This window comes from Mobula hypostoma, chromosome 13 (genome assembly GCF_963921235.1).
Source record: "Mobula hypostoma chromosome 13, sMobHyp1.1, whole genome shotgun sequence".
Lineage (NCBI taxonomy): Eukaryota > Metazoa > Chordata > Chondrichthyes > Myliobatiformes > Myliobatidae > Mobula > Mobula hypostoma.
The window spans coordinates 33,445,168-33,464,531 of NC_086109.1; the positions used below are offsets into that span (position 1 = coordinate 33,445,168).

At 42.0% G+C, this 19,364-nt stretch overlaps 1 protein-coding gene across 2 annotated transcripts in view; it reads right to left on the reverse strand.

Annotated features, from left to right (window-relative positions):
• Positions 1-6,526: 6,526 nt before the first annotated feature.
• Positions 6,527-19,364, reverse strand: part of LOC134355938 (small integral membrane protein 29-like) — a 34,043-nt gene continuing 21,205 nt past the window's right edge. For both annotated transcript variants that reach the window (XM_063066476.1, XM_063066477.1), the window contains exons 4-5: positions 17,658-17,763; positions 6,527-8,756 (exon numbers count right to left, since the gene is read on the reverse strand). In XM_063066476.1, the coding sequence (XP_062922546.1) occupies positions 8,688-8,756; positions 17,658-17,763 (175 nt within the window). In that variant the 3' untranslated portion in view covers positions 6,527-8,687. The remainder of the gene's footprint in view (positions 8,757-17,657; positions 17,764-19,364) is intronic.

Genomic DNA, 19,364 nt, shown 5'->3' on the forward strand with positions numbered 1-19,364 from the left:
AAAACAGGAAAACAGATTATTATCTGAATGGTGGCCAATTAGGAAAAGGGGAGGTGCAACGAGACCTGGGTGTCATTATACACCAGTCATTGAAAGTGGGCATACAGGTACAGCAGGCGGTGAAAAAGGCGAATGATATGCTGGCATTCATAGCAAGAGGATTCGAGTACAGGAGCAGGGAGGTACTACTGCAGTTGTACAAGGCCTTGGTGAGACCACACCTGGAGTATTGTGTGCAGTTTTGGTCCCCCAATCTGAGGAAAGACATCCTTGCCATAGAGGGAGTACAAAAAAGGTTCACCAGATTGATTCCTGGGATGGTAGGACTTTCATATGATGAAAGACTGGATTGACTAGGCGTATACTCGTTGGAATTTAGAAGATTGAGGGGGGATCTTATTGAAGCATATAAAATCCTAAAGGGATTGGACAGGCTAGATGCAGGAAGATTGTTCCCAATGTTGGGGAAGTCCAGAATGAGGGGTCACAGTTTGAGGATAAAGGGGAAGCCTTTTAGGACCGAGATTAGGAAAAACTTCTTCACATAGGGAGTGGTGAATCTGTGGAATTCTCTGCCACAGGAAACAGTTGAGGCCAGTTCATTGGCTATATTTAAGAGGGAGTTAGATATGACCGTTGTGGCTAAAGGGATGAGGGGGTATGGAGAGAAGGCAGGTACAGAGTTCTGAGTTGGATGATCAGCCATGATCATACTGAATGGCAGTGCAGGCTCGAAGGGCCGAATGGCCTACTCCTGCACCTATTTTCTTTGTTTCTATCCAGCCCTTTTCAAGTATGGGATTCCCAATATGTGAAAAGTTGTAATCACCTACTATCATAAGCTTATATTTCTTGCAATAGTCTGTGATCTCTCTACAAATTTGCTCCTTTAAATCCCATGGACTATTCGGTGTTCTATAATACCACTAATGTGGGTTATACCTTTTTTTATTCCTTAGTTCTACCCATAAAACCTCACTAGATGGGCTTTCCAGTCTGTCCTGACTGAGCACTGTTGTGACATTTTCCCTGACTAGTAATCCCATCCCTCCTGCCCTATCAAATCTAAAAGAACAGAACCCCAGAACACTGATCTACCCTGCAACCAAGTCTCACTAATAACTACAATGTCATAACTCCATGATCTGATCTATGTCCTAAGCTCATCCACTTTTCCTACAATATACCTTGCATTGAAATATACACAGTTCAGAACATTAGTCCCACCATACTTGACCTTTTGATTCCTGACTTTGCATGCAGGCTTAACAGCATCTCTCTCCACAACCAATTCACTATCTGTTCTGGTGTTCTAGTTCCCATTCCCCCTTTGCAGCAGTAACACGAACAGGTCCCTCCTTCCCTGGAAGACAGCCAAAAGATTCAAATATCTGAAGCATTCCCTTCTGCACCATCTCCTTATCCACATGTTGAACTTTATGATCTTCCTATTTCTGGTCTCACTAGTATATGGCATAGGTAGCAATCCTTAGATCTCAACCCAGGGGGTCCTGTCCTTTAAGAAGAAGAAGAATGGCCATTAACTAGACAGTGGAGTTATCGGGGCACCGTCATGATGGTGTTTCGGTAGAAAGCTATTCTCGTTTTTATGAGGCTGAGTTGCTAGCTCGACGCTCAACCTGACTTGGATTCGAACTCAGGAACCTTTGGTCTGGAGTCCGGCACTGATATTATTGCGCCACCAAGCGGGACCCTGTCCTTTAACCTAGCACATAACTCTTTGAACTCACTTTGCAGGACCTGGTCACTCCCCCTACCCATAACATTGGTACTGAAATGGACCACGACTGCAGGCTGTCCCCTCCCACTTAAGAATATTGTGGACTCGATCTGAGATGTCTCTGACCATGGCACCTGGGAGGCAACAAACCATCCAGAAATTTCAGTCTCGTCCACAGAACCTCCTTTCTGTTTTCCTAACCAACAAAACCCCTGTTACTACAGCTCGCCTCTTTCCCCTTCCCCTCTGACCTATAGAGCCAATCTTAATACCAGAGATCTGACTACTGTGGCTTCCCTCTGCTAGGTCATTCACCCCAACCATATCCAAAGCAGTGTAGCTGTTGTTGAGGAGTATGGCCACAGGGGTACACTGCACAGGCTGCCGATCCCCTTTCCCCATCCTTACGGCCACTCAGTTACCTGCATCCTGCACCCTGGGTATAACTACCTCTCTGTATATCCTATCAACTCCTCAGCCTCCTGAATGATCCAGAGTTAAACCAGTTCCAGTTCTCATTTCTTAACATGGTCTGTTGGAAGCTGCAACTGGATGCATTTCTTGCTGGTGCAGTTGTCAGGATCACTGGAGGTCTTCCTGCTTTCCCATACACACAAAAGGAGCATTCCACTATCCTGCCTGGCATCCCCACTGCTCTGAATGTACATTAAGAATAAAGAAAGAATAAATAGCGACCTATTGCCTAGCCTTTTCTCGCTAAAGCCTCAACACTCCCACTCTAACGCTGGCCCACTCACACAATGGCTGCTCTGCTTCCGTCTAATGGACCTTGCCAAGTACCTAATTATGCACGATCAATTAACTCCTTGGGACTGTGGCATGCAAAATGTGTTGACCGCCCCACAAGCTTCTTTTAAGCTCTCTCTCCCTCTAGTGTTTGCTCGGGATTGTGGTCCCCCAACTTTGCACCACAGTAGATTTTTAATTATTTAGATGAGTTTGAATAGTTGTGACATTTGGGTACTGAGAGCCTCATCCTGTCCGTTTGTCTGGGGAGTAAGTTCAGGTGGGTGGTAACATAATGAGTCCAGCCAGAAGGCTGGGTCCTGCTTCTTATCAATCTGACCGTCAAGAATTTTTTTGTAGAAAAGTATTTCACCTAAATTGTTTCATCTTTATTTCCATTAACCCAAGAAGGATTTAAATCAAGATTGTAGTAGTGGTTGTTATTAAATTTCATAGTCATTGTGTGTGGGGGGCAGAATAGAGATAGATGAGCCCCTATTGACAACAATGGGACTGTAGTTGGGAGGGTGAGTAGTTTCAAGTTCCTCGGCGTACACATCACTGAGGATCTCACCTGAACTGTCCACGCCGGTTGTGTGGTACAAAAAAGCACAACAGCACCTCTTTCACCTCAGTCTGCTGAAGAAGTTTGGCATGAGTCCCCAGGTCCTCAGAACCTTCTACAGGGGCACCATCGCCAGCATCCTGATTGGCTGTGTCTCTGCCTGGTACAGGAACGGTACTACCCTCAATCACAGGGCACTGCCGAGATTTGTGCAGACAGCTCAGGGCATCTGTGGATGTGAACTTTCCTCTATTCAGGACATTTACAGCAGCAGGTTTGTAAAACCGGCCCGGAGGATCATCAGGGTCTCCAGCCTCCCCAACCACAAACTGTTTCAGCTGCTTCCGTCTGGCAGACGGTACCACAGCATTAAGGCCAGACCAACAGGTTCTGGGACAGCTTCTTTCACCAGGCCATATCAATACAGATTGATCTGATTGCCTACCTGTCTGTACATACATATATACAAAAGAATTATGTATACAATCTTGGTGTCTGGGCAATGTTTCCCTTCCTTATTGCTTGTACACAGTGACAGACACACAACATAAAGATTTTTACTCCATGTTGTGAGATGGATGTAAGAAATAAAATTCTAATTTGAATGCATCAAAACAGGTCCTTTAGCCCACTGACCGCAGAATGGCTATTAAACTCTCTTCTTCACTGATGCTCTATTATTCTTCCCACAGTCCCTTCAGCTCTTGCCAGGTTCCACCCTTCACTCACTCAGGGGCAATTTTCACAGTGGTCACTAGCTACCTGCCTGCATTTCTTTTGATCTGCAAGGAGTACAGACAGCAAGGTTCAGGGAGAAAATACAAACTCCATGCAGACAGCCAGGAAATCAGGACTGAACCTGGTCACTGGAGATGGGAAGCAAAGTCTCAGCTTTGAACGGCTGGTCCAATGTGCTGCCCTCTAGTAACTTTGCCTGGTATTTTTTCACAAAACACAACAGTTGAAAAGCCCATGATACACTCCTTGTCAGAGTACAGTGACAGCTAAGTATGTGTGATTATAAAACATTGGCTCTCTATAAAAGCAAAATAACAAACTTTTTTTGATGAAATCAATGCAAACACCATACCCTTAACAATTGCTTAACAACTTAGGGCAATCCCAGTAAAAATCCCAGGTTAAGATTTATTATGTTTCTAACAATTCCAAGGATTGATCAGTTCTGCAACATTTTACCTAACCAGGGTTAAAATGTGCTTTGTTTTCTGCTGCACCAAGTAAATTTGATGACAACAAAGGTAAAAACCGAGTGATTAATATGTTTCATGATTGATATTTGGTGAAATTTAATTTATGCTCAAGTACAATTGAATATTTACCTGGTTGAATTCCTTAAGTGAAACTGCATCCATGAAAATAACCTGTAGCTCATCTTCAGTGTCAGTCACTTATGCTGAGAGCTGAAATCTCTTAGCAGTTTATAGCTTTGCCTGTTATTGGAAATTTTCATTTATATACATGACTACTGTATGTTCTATATCTTATGTCTTGAGGTCTTTGCAGCATGATTTTAGTTTGGGACTGAACATTTCATCATCCACTAACCTCAAATTTAAAGATGGCAAACTTTTGAGTTGCAAACATATCTCATGTACTAACGTTTCCAAGTCTCTGAAAAGTTATTTTTTTTACTTTGGAGAGGTAATTAATTATCTCTGGGATAAAGATATTTAAAAGAACCACTGGAAACTCTTGTAAAACCACTTTTGTGATATTTGTACTGCTTAACTGAGAAATTAAGGAAGTGAGTCGTCATCCAGAAGTTGCTCATCTGATTCCATCTATATTGTAGTTAGTGTTTGTATTAGTAGATTGTGAGTTATTAAACCTTATGGATTGTCTGACAGTTTTTGGAATTGCAGTTGATCTTCCAGGATTGTTGCTCAAATCCGAGATTTTTGCTTCTGCTTTTTGTTGCATTTTGTTTAGTGTTTGTATCCTGTTACTACTTCAAATCAGCGATTGGTCTGAACCTTGGTCAAGGAGTTTAAAGTATTTATTAATTCAGATTTATCAAGAACAAAATTAAAATGGTTTAAATAAGTAAGCAATGCTATAATAACAAAATCTTTGCTTTCAAATACTTTAGAAAGTTTGAGAAATTCTGCTGAAGTTCAGTAATTGAGCTTCTGGACAGATTTTTGTATATTAAGGGTAATAGTGGAAGAGAAATGGATGAAGTAGATCAACCAGTTGCTCACTGTCTGATATGGTAACACCCCTAGGAACAGAAAAATCTATGAAAATGATGGGCAGAACCCAGTCCATCACAAGTAAAGCCCTCCCCTCCATAGAACATACTCATATGGAACTGGGCCACAGGAAGGCAGTGTCCATCAAAGACCCTCCACCGTCCAGGCCATGTCCTCTTCTCACCATTACCATCAGACAGGAGGTACAGATAGGTCCCACATCACCAGGTTCAGAAGCAGTTACTTACAACCATCACGATCCTGAACCAGCATGGATAACTTAAATCAGCACTACTCTGAACTAATTCTACTACCTACAGGCTCACTTCTAGGACTCTTTACAACTTGGGTTTTCAGTATTTTTTTTATTTGCAGTTTGTTTTTTTTCTACATTCATCAGTCCTTGATTATGTATGTTTTTTCAGAAATTCTATTGTATTTCTTTTTTCCTGTAAATGCCTGCGAGAAAACTAATCTCAAGGTAGTATTGGAAACATATAGGTACTTTGATAATAAATTTACTTTGAACTTTAAGAATTTGGATGAGTAGCTGAACAAGTTGAAGGAGAGACAGATAGCCTCCTTTGACTTGTAATTCTCACATCAAAGTCATGTACAAGGTAACAATGGCGTTTTGACAACAAAAAGATGCTGGAAGGTTGAGTGACTATATTTATACCTTGCTCCTGGTTTAGGTGAACTGGAGCGAGCTGATAGATATACAGCGGTAAATAGATTATAATGAAATAAGTGGGGAATGGAATTGATAGGATTGTCCTGACAACTGATATAAACTTGGATGTCTAAGTAGCTTTTTCCTGTATCAGAAATAAATATGATGCAAGTAATTTGCCTTGTATACACCAACTAAAAATGTAGGAACGCTGGTATGTTTCCAATAGTATTCTTTCTGGGAGGAATTGTAGCCAACTGCTCCCTACACTGGCCCTGTAGTAGTCTTAGGAGTGTCACTTATCATCTGATATAGGCCTGGAAATCTGAAAGCATCTGTGCCTTGATTCTGCCTTTGTATTGATATGACCTCTCCATTTACAGTCATTATTGAGGAAGTGATCATTACGGTCAGAGCAATGCAGTGCCTTTGAAAGACACCATCAACAGGCTTCCAGAACAAATGTGAGGAACAGTAGGGATTTCATTGAAAGGAGAGAGTGGAAACATGAATATACATTGAACATCTGAAACTAATGAATAATGAATTACAGTTTTAAAAAAACTTTATTACTCAAATACCTTTTTCACAGAGGCTCTGTAAGATTCAAGAATGACAATGCTCACACAGAAATGGCAGAAGGCACCTGCAATCTGTATTTTTGTTTACCAATATTGTCCCAGGGTCATATTTTTAATATAGCATGAAGCACAACATTTTAGGGTGTTTTGGTGACACAAATATAACCATTTTTGGGATCTGCATTTATAAAGTTTCACACACAAAATGCTGGAGGAACTCAGCACGTTGGGCATCATCTGTGGAGAAGAATAAACTGTTGACATGTGGGGTTGAGACACTTCTTCAGGATGATCAGTTCTGATGAAGGGTCTCGGTGCAAAGCATCGACTCTTTATTCCTCTCCATAGATGCTGCCTGACCTACTGTGTTCCTGCAGCATTTTGTGTGCATTACTCTGGATTTCCAGCATCTCCAGAATCTCTGTGTTTGTCATATTTCTTTGTACAACCTGAGATGGAATGATGACTTTTGGTATTGAACAGTATTAAAGTGATTGCTGATTTTCACAAAAATGCACAGATGAATAAAATAGTGTACATCTTCCTCACCAAGGAACTTTGCTGCCAAAAAATGAATAATGCAATATAAACCAATAGATTGTACCACGTTTCGAGAGGATGAACTTATAGAGAGGTCAGTCAAACACTCATCAACATCATATACTACTTCAGAGTTTCCAAAGAAAGAAATACTTATCTTAAAAAACAGATGATGACCATCATGGGACTGAGAAGTATTGCTGAGTTGGTTATAAAACCCTCAATTCTCTGAGAAACTAAGAGACACCAACATGAATAAATGAAACATATTCTGCTTGAACTTGAGTTATTTGCAAAGTTACTGCTCTTGTGCCACAAGAAAAAGTTAGGAGGCCCCCAAATGGTTTTGCAACAGTAATGATAAGGCATGGTAGTAACTCAAGGGTTAAATATCTGCGCAGCAAATATTTTTTTTAAGAATTCTAGGGACACAGTATGGTAACTGGTTTGTAACTGTTTCAAACTGTCAGATGCACAAGTACAGTTAAATAAGATAAAAAGTCATACAGTATTGAAACAAGTCCCTTCGGGCCAATAAAGTTTTGTCAAATAAAGTTAAGCAGCTGATGGTGGACAGTTATCAACCATGCACAAGGTATCAGTATGAAGTGCTAAGCCACCATATGTCAGTGCTGTAACGCTCTCAGTGCCTTTTTAGTCCAACCGATCAGAGAGCACCAAAATACAGTATGTGCAACAGATTTTCTTTCGATACTGCAAGTTCCTGAGAAAAATAAGCAACCAACAGGAGTAAAAACAGAAAGGGTTGAAAGTGCATCCATGGACAGCAAAACTATCTTCAAAAGGTTGATTGAGAATGTTAACTCTGTTTTTCTCCCTCCAGAAATGTTGCCTCCCTTGCTGGTTGCTTGCATTCTCTTTTATATTCAACTTCTTGTATCTACTGTATTTTTTTTAATTTAACTGTAATTGACCATGAGTTTGCCTCCACTAAGGAAATGGGATTCAAGACTTCTCAATGTATATTGAATTCAAAATCTCAGTAAGTCAATAATCCCTCCAGGAATGAGATGGTTTGTTATTTGAAGTATCACTATAAATCTCAGTAGATTTGGCTTCAATCACAGTGTTCAATTCTGAGTACTCAAAAATGTGTGCTTTACTCAAAACATATTCTCCTTTGTTTTCAGTGTACCGAATAGAAGTGGGGTTGTCATAACCAATTACAATACCCCCAAATTACCCACATATCCTATAGCTAGTATTAATTGCATTGTTTTGAAAATCTATAAATTTCTTTGATAATTACACACAATGTCAAATGAAATCGTAAATTAAAAAGATTCCTCTCTTCCTAGCTCATTGATGCATTATTTGTTGAAAACTTTTCCGGGATCTACACAATTCTGTGGGTTGTATATGTAGCGTGAACACAACATGCATATGTGCCTTGAAGGCAAGGAAACAAAATACACCAAATCCTCTGCATTGGGATCAAACATGTCAACGAAAGTACATTTTGTCTCTGTTCGAGGTAATCCAGTGCTGTGTATGGGTCAGAGGCATTCATTTCTGCATACTGCTTTTCAGAAACCAGATTGTGTAGCAGCTCTTCTGTGAATGCTCGGTGATCAGGAGTTTCCCTGGTGCCATATGAACCAATCGATCAAGCCTTCATACTGTTTGTGAAGAACGCTCTTTTATAATGTTGTGATGCTCCCCAACCTTGTATCAGCTGTCAAAGTAAGAAACAGGCATCTTTAACACTGGAAGTCATTTCAATGAGAATCAGAACTTAGTGGTCACCTTATTAGGTAGAGGAGTGGAACCCAGTGAGGTCTTCTGCTTCTGTAGCCCGTCCACTTCAAGGTTCACCGTGTTGGCATTCAGATACTGTATGCTCACCTGCACACCACTGTTGGTTATCAGAGTTACCGTAACCTTCCTGTCAGCCTGAACCATTCTGGTCATTCTCCACTGACCTCTCTCATTAACAAGGCATTTGCAGCCACAGAAATACCCCGCTCGCTGGATGCTTTTTGTTTCTCGCACCATTCTCAGTGAACTCCAGAAACTGTTATGCTTGAAAATGCCAGGAGCTCAGCAGTTTCTGAGATACCCGACCACCCCATCGGGCACCAACAATCATTCCACGGTCAAAAGCACTTAGATCCAATTTCTTCCCCATTTGTAAGTTTAGTTTGAACAAGAACTAAACCTCTTGACTACGGCTGCATTCTTTTATGTACTGAGTTGTGGCCGCACGATTGGTTGATTAAATATTTGCATTAATAAGCATGCATACCTAATGAAGTGGCCACTAATAATAGAGTGCTTGTTAGAACATAGAACGTAGAATTCTACAGCACATTGTAGGCTCTTCGACCCATAATGTTGTGCTGACCATGTAACCTACTCTACAAAATGCCTCAAATTTCCCTAGCTCATAGCCCTCTATTTTTCTAACCTCCATGTACCTACCTAAGAGGCTCTTAAAAGACCCTACTGTATCCTCTTCCATTGCCGCCGCCAGCAATGCATTCCACACGCCCAGCACTCTCTGTGTAAAACTACCCCTGACATCCCCTCGGTACCCATTTCCAAGCACCTTAAAACTATGCCCCCTCGTGTTAGCCATTTCAGCCCTGGGAAACAGCCTCTGGCTATCCACACGATCAATGCCCCTCATCATCTTATACACCTCTATCAGGTCACCTCTCATCCTCCATCGCTACCAGGATAAAAGCCCGTTCACTCAACCTGATTGCCCCCTCCAATCCAAGCAACATGCTTGTAAATCTCCTCTGCACTCTCTCTATAGCATCCACATCCTTCCTGCAGTGAGCCAGAACTGAACATAGTACTCCAAATGGGGTCTGACCAAGGTCTTACATAGCTGTGACATTACATGAGGGCTCTTGAACTCATTCCCATGATTGATGAAGGCCATCACATCGTACACCTTAACAACACTGTCAACCTGCGCAGCAGCTTTGAGTGTCCTATGGACATGCACCCCATAATCTCTCAGATCCTCCTCACTGCCAAGAGTCTTACCATTAATACTATATTCTGTCTTCCAATTTGATCTACCAGAATGAATCACTTCATACTCATCTGGGTTTTACTCCATCTGCCACTTCTCAGCCTTATTCTGCATCCTATCGATGTCCTGACGTAACCTCTGACAGCCCTCCACACTATCCACAACACCCCCAACCTTTGTGTCATCAGAATCAGCTTGTTGGAACAGATATACAATTTTATTGCAATTAGTACTTGAGCTGCTCTTATTATGCAACCATTTGATTTTGTTTATGTGGTTTGGAACCCACAGCACTCATCTCTCAATGCCGCCAATATCAGTACACTCTGCCAGGTCTGTGTTACTCCGTCATCCTGCCAGAGGCACTCAAGCTCAGTTATCCATTTAGATTCAACAATCCAAATGCCAAAGAGATATATAAAAAAAGACACAAGGTCAGTAGCAATTCAAAACAATTTGAGTTGCTTTTGAAACATTTGTGAAATGCCTTTGAGCAACACACATCAAAGTTGCTGGTGAACGCAGCAGGCCAAGCAGCATCTATAGGAAGAGGCGCAGTCGACGTTTCAGGCCGAGACCCTTCGTCAGGACTAGTCGAAATGCCTTTGAGATGGCTTTGTAGGGAAAAGGCAATTCAGGATTGAGTGTTGTGTAATGAACCAGATTTGATTAGGAAGCATGAGGCAAAGGAACCCTTACACCTATGATTGTGTGGCTAAGTACAACTCAAAAACCACATCCAGGTTCACTGGTGACACCACTGTTGTGGGCCGTATCAAAGGTGGTGATGAATCAGCATAGAGGAGGGAGGTTGAAAATTTGGGCGAGTGGTGTCATAATGGCAGCCTCTCACTCAATGTCAGCAAGACCACAGAACTGATTGTAGACTTCAGGAGAGGGAAATCAGAGGTCCATAAGCCGGTACTCATCAGAGGAGTGGAGGTAGAGAGGGCCAGTAACTTTAAATTCCTGGTTGTCACCATCTCAGAGGACCTGTCTTGGACCCATCACATAAATGTAATTGGAAAGAAAGCACGTCGGAGCCTCTACTTCCTTAGGAGTCTGTGGAAATTTAGCATGTCATCAAAAACTTTGATGAACTGACAAATGGAGTTCAACCCAGATACGTGTGAGGTGGTTCATTTTGGTAGGTCAAGTATGATGGCAGAATATAGTATTAATGGTAAGACTCTTAGCAGTGTGGAGGATCAGAGGGATCCATGGGACACTCAAAGCTGTTGCGTAGGTTGACTGGGTGGTTAAAAAGGCCTTCATCAATCATGGGATTGAGTTTAGGAGCTGAGAGGTAATATTGCAGCTATATAGGACCCTGGTCAGACCCCACTTGGAGTACTGTGCTCAGTTCTGGTCGCTTCACTACAGGAAGGATGTGGAAACCATAGAAAGGGTCCAGGGGAGATTTACAAGGATGTTGCCTGGATTCGTGAACATGCCTTATGAGAATAGGTTGAGTGAACTCGGCCTTTTCTCCTTGGAGCAACGGAGGTTGAGAGGTGACCTGATAGAGGTGTATAAGATAATGAGAGGTCTTGATCGTGCAGATAGTCAAGAGGCTTTTTCCCCAGGGCTGAAATGGCTAGCACAAGGGGGCACAGTTTTAAGGAGCTTGGAAGTAGGTACAGGGGTAAGGTAATTTCTAAGGTAAGGACATGTTTGGCACAGCTTTGTGGGCTGAAGGGCCTGTATTGTGCTGTAGGTTTTCTATGTTTCTAACTTCTATAGATGTGTAGTGGAAAGTGTACAGATTGTCTGCATTACAGCCTCGTATGGGAACACCAATGATTGAGTGGAAAATCCTACAAAAGGTAGTGGATTCAGCCCAGTACATCACAGATAAAGTCCTCCCAACCATTGAGCACATCTACATGAAATGTTGTCTTAGAAAAGCAGAATCCATCAAAGATTTTACCACCCAGGCCATGCTCTTTTCTCAATGCTGTCGTCAGGTAGAAGATACAAGTGCCTAAGGATTCACACTAGGTTGAAGATCAGTTACTACCCCTCAACCATCAAGCTCTTGAACTAAAGAGGATAACTACTCTCATTCTATTTCTGGTGTTCCCACTTTAATGACCCTTCGTCTTGTTATTTCATGCTCTCATTATTTATATTTATTTATTTATATTTGCATTTCCAAAGTTTGTTGTTTATTGATTCTATTTTCAGTTACTGTTCTATAGATTTGCTGAGTAAGGCCAAAGGAAAAATAATCTCAGGGTTGTATGTGGTGACATGTATGTACTCTGATAATAAATTTTACTTTGAATTTTGAAAATTAGTGATTGTAATATGATAGAATTCACCCTGCAGTTTGAGAAGGAAAAGCTAAAGTCATATGTATCAGTATTACAGTAGAGTAAAGGGAATTGCAGAGGCATGAGAGAGGAGCTGGCCAAAGTTGAGTGAAAGGGGACACTAACAGGGATGATGGCAGATCAGCAAAGGCTGGAGTTTGTGGGAACAATTCTGAAAGCCAAAGTTAACTACTGCCTGTTACACTGCTGGTGTTTGGGGCAGCAACGAAGGTCCTCCATCTCTGCCTGTCCTTAGCCATCTTCTCTATAGTGCTCCAGGTGTGGTTCACCTGTGCCAGTAGCTTCCTCTTGGGTTTCACTACTGTCAGTCATGCAGGTCCTGGCTGGAGACTCTGGAATATAGTCTCACACAGATATAGGATTCTCCATTGCCATTTCTGTAACAATTTTGTTTGACCAGTCAGGGCTGTTAGTCCTGAGCTGAACCCCTGAACCTGGAGGACTGGTGGACCACTTTTATCCTGGCCTCTACCCTTTGACCTGTTAGGTATGGGTGACCCCAGCAGGAGTCAAAACACAAGGCCCCGACTCTAGCCAACATAGCCTCCAGGTCATTGAAGCATGCAATCCTCCAAATCCAACAACAAGGTACAAGGTTGTGGTCCTCTTGAAAAATACATCCCAAAGATATATTCTAGGGGAGGATGAGGCTACTGTAGCTGACAAGGGAAGTCAAAGACAGCACAAAAGCAAAAGAGAGGGCACCTAATAGAGTAAAATTACTGGGAAATTGGGGGATTGGGAAGCTTTTAAAACCAACAGAAGGCAACTAAAATGCCATAAAAGAGAAAAGATGAAATATGAAGGAAAGTAAGCCAATAATATAAAAGAGGATACTAATTATTTTCTTCAGGTTTATAAAAGAGAAAAAGAGAAGTGAGAGTGGAAATTGGATGGCTGGAAAATGACACTGGAGAGGTAGTACTGGGGGACAAAGAAATGGTGATGCACATAATCAATATTTTGCGTCAGTCTTCACCGTGGAAGACACCAGCAGTATGCCAGAATTTCAACAGGGTTGGGGGCAGAGTGAGTATAGTTACTATTACTAAGGAGAAGGTGCTTGGGAAGCTGAAAGGTCTGAAGATAGATAAGTCACCTGGACCGGATAGACTGCAACCCAGGGACCTGAAAGAGATAGCTGAGGAGATTGTGAAGCGATTAGTAGTGACATTTCAAGAATCACTAAATTTTGGAATGGCTATGAAGGACTAGAAAACTGAAAATGTTTCCACTTTTTAAGGGAAGGAAGCAAAAGAAATTACAGCCAGTTATCCTGACTTCAGTGGTTGGTAAGATGTTGGAGTGCATTATTAAGAATGAGGTTTCAGGGTTCTTGGAGGCATGTGATAAAATAGGCCAATGTTAGCATGGCTTCCTAAAGGACAAATCTTGCCTGACAAATCCATTGGAATTCCTTTGAGGAAATAACAGGCAGGATAGACAAAGGAGAGTCAGTGGACATTGTTTACTTGGATTTTCAGAAGGTCTTGGACAAGATGCCGCACATGATGCTTCTAAACAAGACTAGCTCCTAGTATTACAGGAAAGATACTAGCATGGATACTCGTAACCCTTTTGTTTACAGAGCACAGAAATAGAATTTCCAATTGATTTTCAATTATGTCAGTGGAAGTCTTAAATGGTTTTAGTGGTCTGCTCTCTTAATTAAGATGGGGGCATGGTCAGCGATAAATTTTCTACTTCTAAGGGAGTGGACGCTTGAGAAGGCAGGAACTCTGGTTGGAAAAGTAACTATTGTGATCCTGCACAAATCTTTAAAGCAGGTTACTGGTACATTCAGGGAAATTATTCGAAAACAGTATAGTTCAGTTCCCGGAAAATGGAAGAACTTATCACCCGGTAAATAAACCTTTGGCCTTTAACGTAGAAGGCAATGAAGAATGAGTCAATGCCAGTATAGGCCCCAGCTTGCTCCTCCTGTGGCCTTCATGATCCAACCTGTAACTGACCTCCGGGGTATGGGACAATGAACTGCAGTGGCAGCTCTAGAACAGAGTGCAGATCTGACGGGCTTAGTTAAGTGTTGGTGACTACCTGCCACTAGTGAGCAGAAACCATTGTTTCAGGGAATCAGTTTGACTAGACCTTTGGCTTTATCTGTTTCCTCTCAGGACTGCCCTATTTCTTGGGAAAAGGGGGACGACAACAACACAACAATATTCCGTCCCTGCATCTGCTAACTTCCAACTAACTTATTTGATAAGAGGATTTTCTCTCGACCCCTTTGAAAGACATTCCCTTCTGGTGAGGTCTTGGTTAAATGGATTATTGGGCAAAATGAAACATCAAACCATATTGTGCTCCAGTTTCTATAAGATGGTCCTGTATCTGCCTGTGCACTAGGCTTTCTGCAGAATGAACAACATCCCCAGCCTGTTCCACCCTAACCACATGCTTTCAAAGCTACTTCAGGGTCTCTGGATGGTTTCGTCTGGAAAGCACCTTTAAAATGTACAAATTAGGAGTGGAAGCGGGCCAATCATTCCTTCAGGTGGGAATGGGTGATCCCTTTTAAGCAGAGATCTTTATTTCTAAATTCTCAGTTCTCATTCTCATCCACCTGGTCAAGACTACCCAGGATATTTTAATCACTCCTCTCATTTTTCAAAGCAGATAGAAGCCTAACCTCTCCATCTTTTTCTCATAAGAGAACCTGTCCCTTTCAGCTATTAGTCTGGTAACATCTCTCTGACCTGCTTCAAACACATTAACTCCATTCTAACATAAAGGATTAGTGCACATTTTCATTGGTGCCGTCTCATTAATTAGTGAAACACATCTTCCCTGCTTTTGCGTGCCACTTCCCCAACAATTAAAAAATAAATTTACCTATCTGGTTGCTATAAAGTATAACCAGCTGTTAGAGTGAGTTTTTTTGGGTAGATAATTCGTTTACACTTAAATGACTTTGGCCACCAGACTTCTATTTGACAAAGTACTGTGGATTGAGTTCACAACAATGCGCTTCCTAAAAAGGTGTGAATACCAGATGCTTCTGGCACCGTAGTTTGACCAGATGCTGTAGTTTCAAAGATAGTATTATCTATACTTTATAAATATTAATTGTCTTGTATGTTAGCACGTAAAATGCCAAATAAATGCATTGCATTCCTAAGGGCTGTGGATACCAACCCACACATGTTGGTGTCGGAAGGAAAGGATGAAGTTAGGAGGTGTGATGTTTTGTATGTAGCTTCAAAAGGAAGCATTGTCTATGCATTGTCTACAACTTTAAGTAGCGATTGCCTTTTGTGTTTAGCATATAAATATTGAGACCACGTTGGGCTAGCAGACCTTTCTACCGAAAGCGTCTCCGCCTGTATCTTGTTGTGTTGAATAGAGAAGCAGGGTCTCTGTCTCGCCGGTGATTTCATCCACACCACAACACCAGCTATCAGTTGGTGAGATCTGGCGATGAGGCATTGGCACCAGGACCTCGTCTGGCTGGCGGTGAGGGGGCCCTCCCAGTCAGATCCCTCCTGTACGCCTGGAACGTCGTCTCCGCACCCCACTGCCCACGGGAGGGCTGCAGTGAGGAGGAGTCTGTGACCCACCTCTTTGCACACTGTCAGTTCGCAAAGAGGGTGTGGAGGAGGATGGACGGGCTAGTGTCACGTTTCATCCCCAGCAGCTGCGTAACAGAGGACTCTCTGATCTACGGGCTGTTCCCAGGGACGCACACGGAGACCAACATCCAGTGCTGCTGGCAGATCATCAACTCAGTGAAAGATGCTCTTTGGTTGGCCCGAAACTTGATGATCTACCAGCACATGGAGGTGTCCGTGGGAGAATGCTGCCGACTGGCACATTCTCGGCTGCAGGAGCACATGCTGAGGGACGCACTGAAACTCGGTGCAGCCACCCCAAGGGCCCGGTGGGGAAGGACCACGGTATAGGTTTCTCCACCCGTGGGAGTGGGAGGGGTCGGGTGGCAGGGAGTATACCCCTCAACAATGATGTGATAAGGTGAACAACTGGAGTGCCACGTGAGTAGCCATAAGTACGGATATGTACTGACTATAATGGAAACCTATGTAAAGGATGTAAAGTTATTGAATGGTGTATTGTATATAATTATATTTTTGAATAAAGTATATTTTGAAATAAAAAAAAACACCAGCTATCAGTGAATCATGTACAGGACACCAGATCTCTCTGTATCTCAGAGCTCTGCAATCTCTCACCATTTAGATGTGTCTTTTTTTAAAAAGCTTCTCCTGCCAAATGGGCAATTTCCAAATGCTGATTCTATACCCTTCTGAAAGCCATTGTTGAATTTGCCTATGCCATCCTGTTGGACAATGCATTCGAGATGCTAAACATTCAGCACATTAAAAAATTTCTCTTGTCACCATTAGTTTCTTTGCCAATTTTCTCAAGTATATTCTCTGCTTCCTAAGCATTTAACTGATGAAATATTTCTCCTTTATTCCTTTAATATGTTGATACCTCTATCACATCTTTCGATCTCTGCTCTCAGAGGAATAATCCCTGTTCTCCACTCTGTCTACATGAAATGAATTCCTTATCCCTGAAACTCTTCTAGTAAATCTTTCTCTTTTATCCTTTCAAGTCCTTCACATTCTTCTGATGGTGCAGTTCAAGGAATGGATGATTGCAATCCAGTAAGTGTTCCATATTTCTCTTTTCCTTTATGTATCAAATTTAGGATCATAATTTTTCCCACATGCTCCACTGTCTTCAAGCACTTTTCCCAAGTTCCTTCTCCATGTTTGTTAATATAAAATATACAAGAATGATTCTGGGAATTAAAGGGCTAACATATGAGGAATGTTTGATTTCTCTGGATTTGGTGGGGGGGATCTTGTTGAAATCTATTGAATATTGAAAGGCCTAAATAGAGTGAAGATGGAGGGAACAGTTCCTATAGTGAAAAAGTGTGGCACGAAAGGGCACAGTCTCATAATAGAAGAATATCTTTTTCATACAGAGATGAGGAGGAGTTTGTTTAGCCACATGGTGGTGAATCTGTGGAATTCATTGCCACAGACAGCTGTGGAGGTCAAGTCATTGGGTATATTTAAAGCAGAGGTTGATAGGTTCTTGATTAGTAAGGGCGCCAAAATTTACAGGGAGAAGACGGGAGAATGAGGTCAAAGGATAATAAATCAGCCATGATGGAATGGTGGAACAGATCCATTGGGCCAGATGGGCTAATTATGCTCCTATGTCTTATGGTCTCATTGTCTTATAAAATTGATGTGCTTACCTTTGGCTCATCACTGTCAAGGAGCAGCTCTTCCTCAGTTTCTTGCAACTCCTCAGTAGGGTCAAAGGCATACACAGGTAATAACTGGTGTCGCAACATATCCAATCTAAGCAAAGGCAAGAGAAAAAGAACCCAAAAATAAACAATCAATGTCTGTCGTTGCTTTTGGTTAGGTAAGCAAAGCCCATAAGTATTCCAGTTAAATACAAAAAAAATCTATTCTGTTTATGAAGGCACTGTAGGCCCAATAAAGAATTAATGCTGCAGGGAGTCACAGTCACTCAGCTGTACAATACTCCCCAGAGTGAAAATGATTCAATGGCTTAAAGAACATTAAAGATAAAGATTAGCGTTATTTGTCACATGAACATTGAAACACACAGCAAAATGCATCATTTGCATTAATGACCATTACGGTCCGAGGATGTGCTAGGGGCAGCCCGCCACTGTATGCAACATAGCATGCCCACATCTTACCAAACTGTGTGTCTTGGGAATGTGGGAGGAAAGCAGAGCACCAAGTGATGGGGAGAAAGTACATACTCAAAGACAGCAGCATGAATTAAACCTGGGTCGCTGGCACTCAAAGTGTTACACTACCCACTACACTACCATGGCTAGAGAAATGTGCCAGGTTTGACCCTTTATGATATGATAGCTAGTTTAAAAGATATGCTGTCATATTTGGGCTCCATTTCTTTCATGGTGAGTGGTAAATTGGATACAACATTGGCTTATTCATAAAAAGCAGAGGGTACTGATAGAGTGGTGTTTTTCTGACTCATGGTCTATGACCAAAAGTGCTTGCAAGGATCAGTGCTGGGACTTCTGCTCTGTGTGATCTATATTAAATGACTTGGATACAAATGTAGATGGCCTGATCAATAACTTTGCAAACAAAGGAAAATTGGTTGACTTGTGGATAGTGAGAAACATTATCAAGTGATGCAGCTGGATATAGATCAGTTAGAAACTTGGGCAGAGAAGGGGCAGATGAAGTTTAATCTGGACAAACGTGAGGTGATGTATTTTGCGAGGTCAAATGCAGGAGGAAAGAGTACATTAAATGGCAGGATTTTTGGCAGCACTGATGTGCAGAGGTTCTTTGGTACAAGTCTATGGCTCCCTGAACGTGGCAACACAAGTAGATACAGTAGTGAAAAGTGCATATGGCATGCCCAGGTATAAAAGTCAGGAAATAAGCTTTGGTTAGCCACATTTAGAGTTCTGTGTGCAGTTCAGGTCTCTGTGTGGAAAATTTGGAGAGGGTGCAGAAGATGTTCCTAGGATGAGCATTACCTAGAAGGGGAGGTTGAGCAAATTTGAATTGTTTTCACTGGAGCGCCAGAGGCAAATATTCACTGAGAGAAAGAATATTTCAAATACCATCCCATGATACAGTGACTGATTCAGAAAAAAACTACTCCATCAAGATTCAACCTGCTTTTGTTCCTGTTAAATGCCGCAGCACATTTCTCTATTTATCAACTATGCTACGTGGCTACAGGATGTTTGTTGTTTCCCACCCTCACCCACACAGAGTTGTAAAGCTTGTTTTCCGTCCTCACCCGCTGAAAGTTGTAAAACTTGCTTGCATTTAACCCCTTCCTGGTTACACATCTACACAGACGGACAAGGAGAAGGATGAAGCATCAGTGGCTGGCCAGGACTTGCTTTTGTGTTCCAATGTTATCAGGAGAGGCCAAG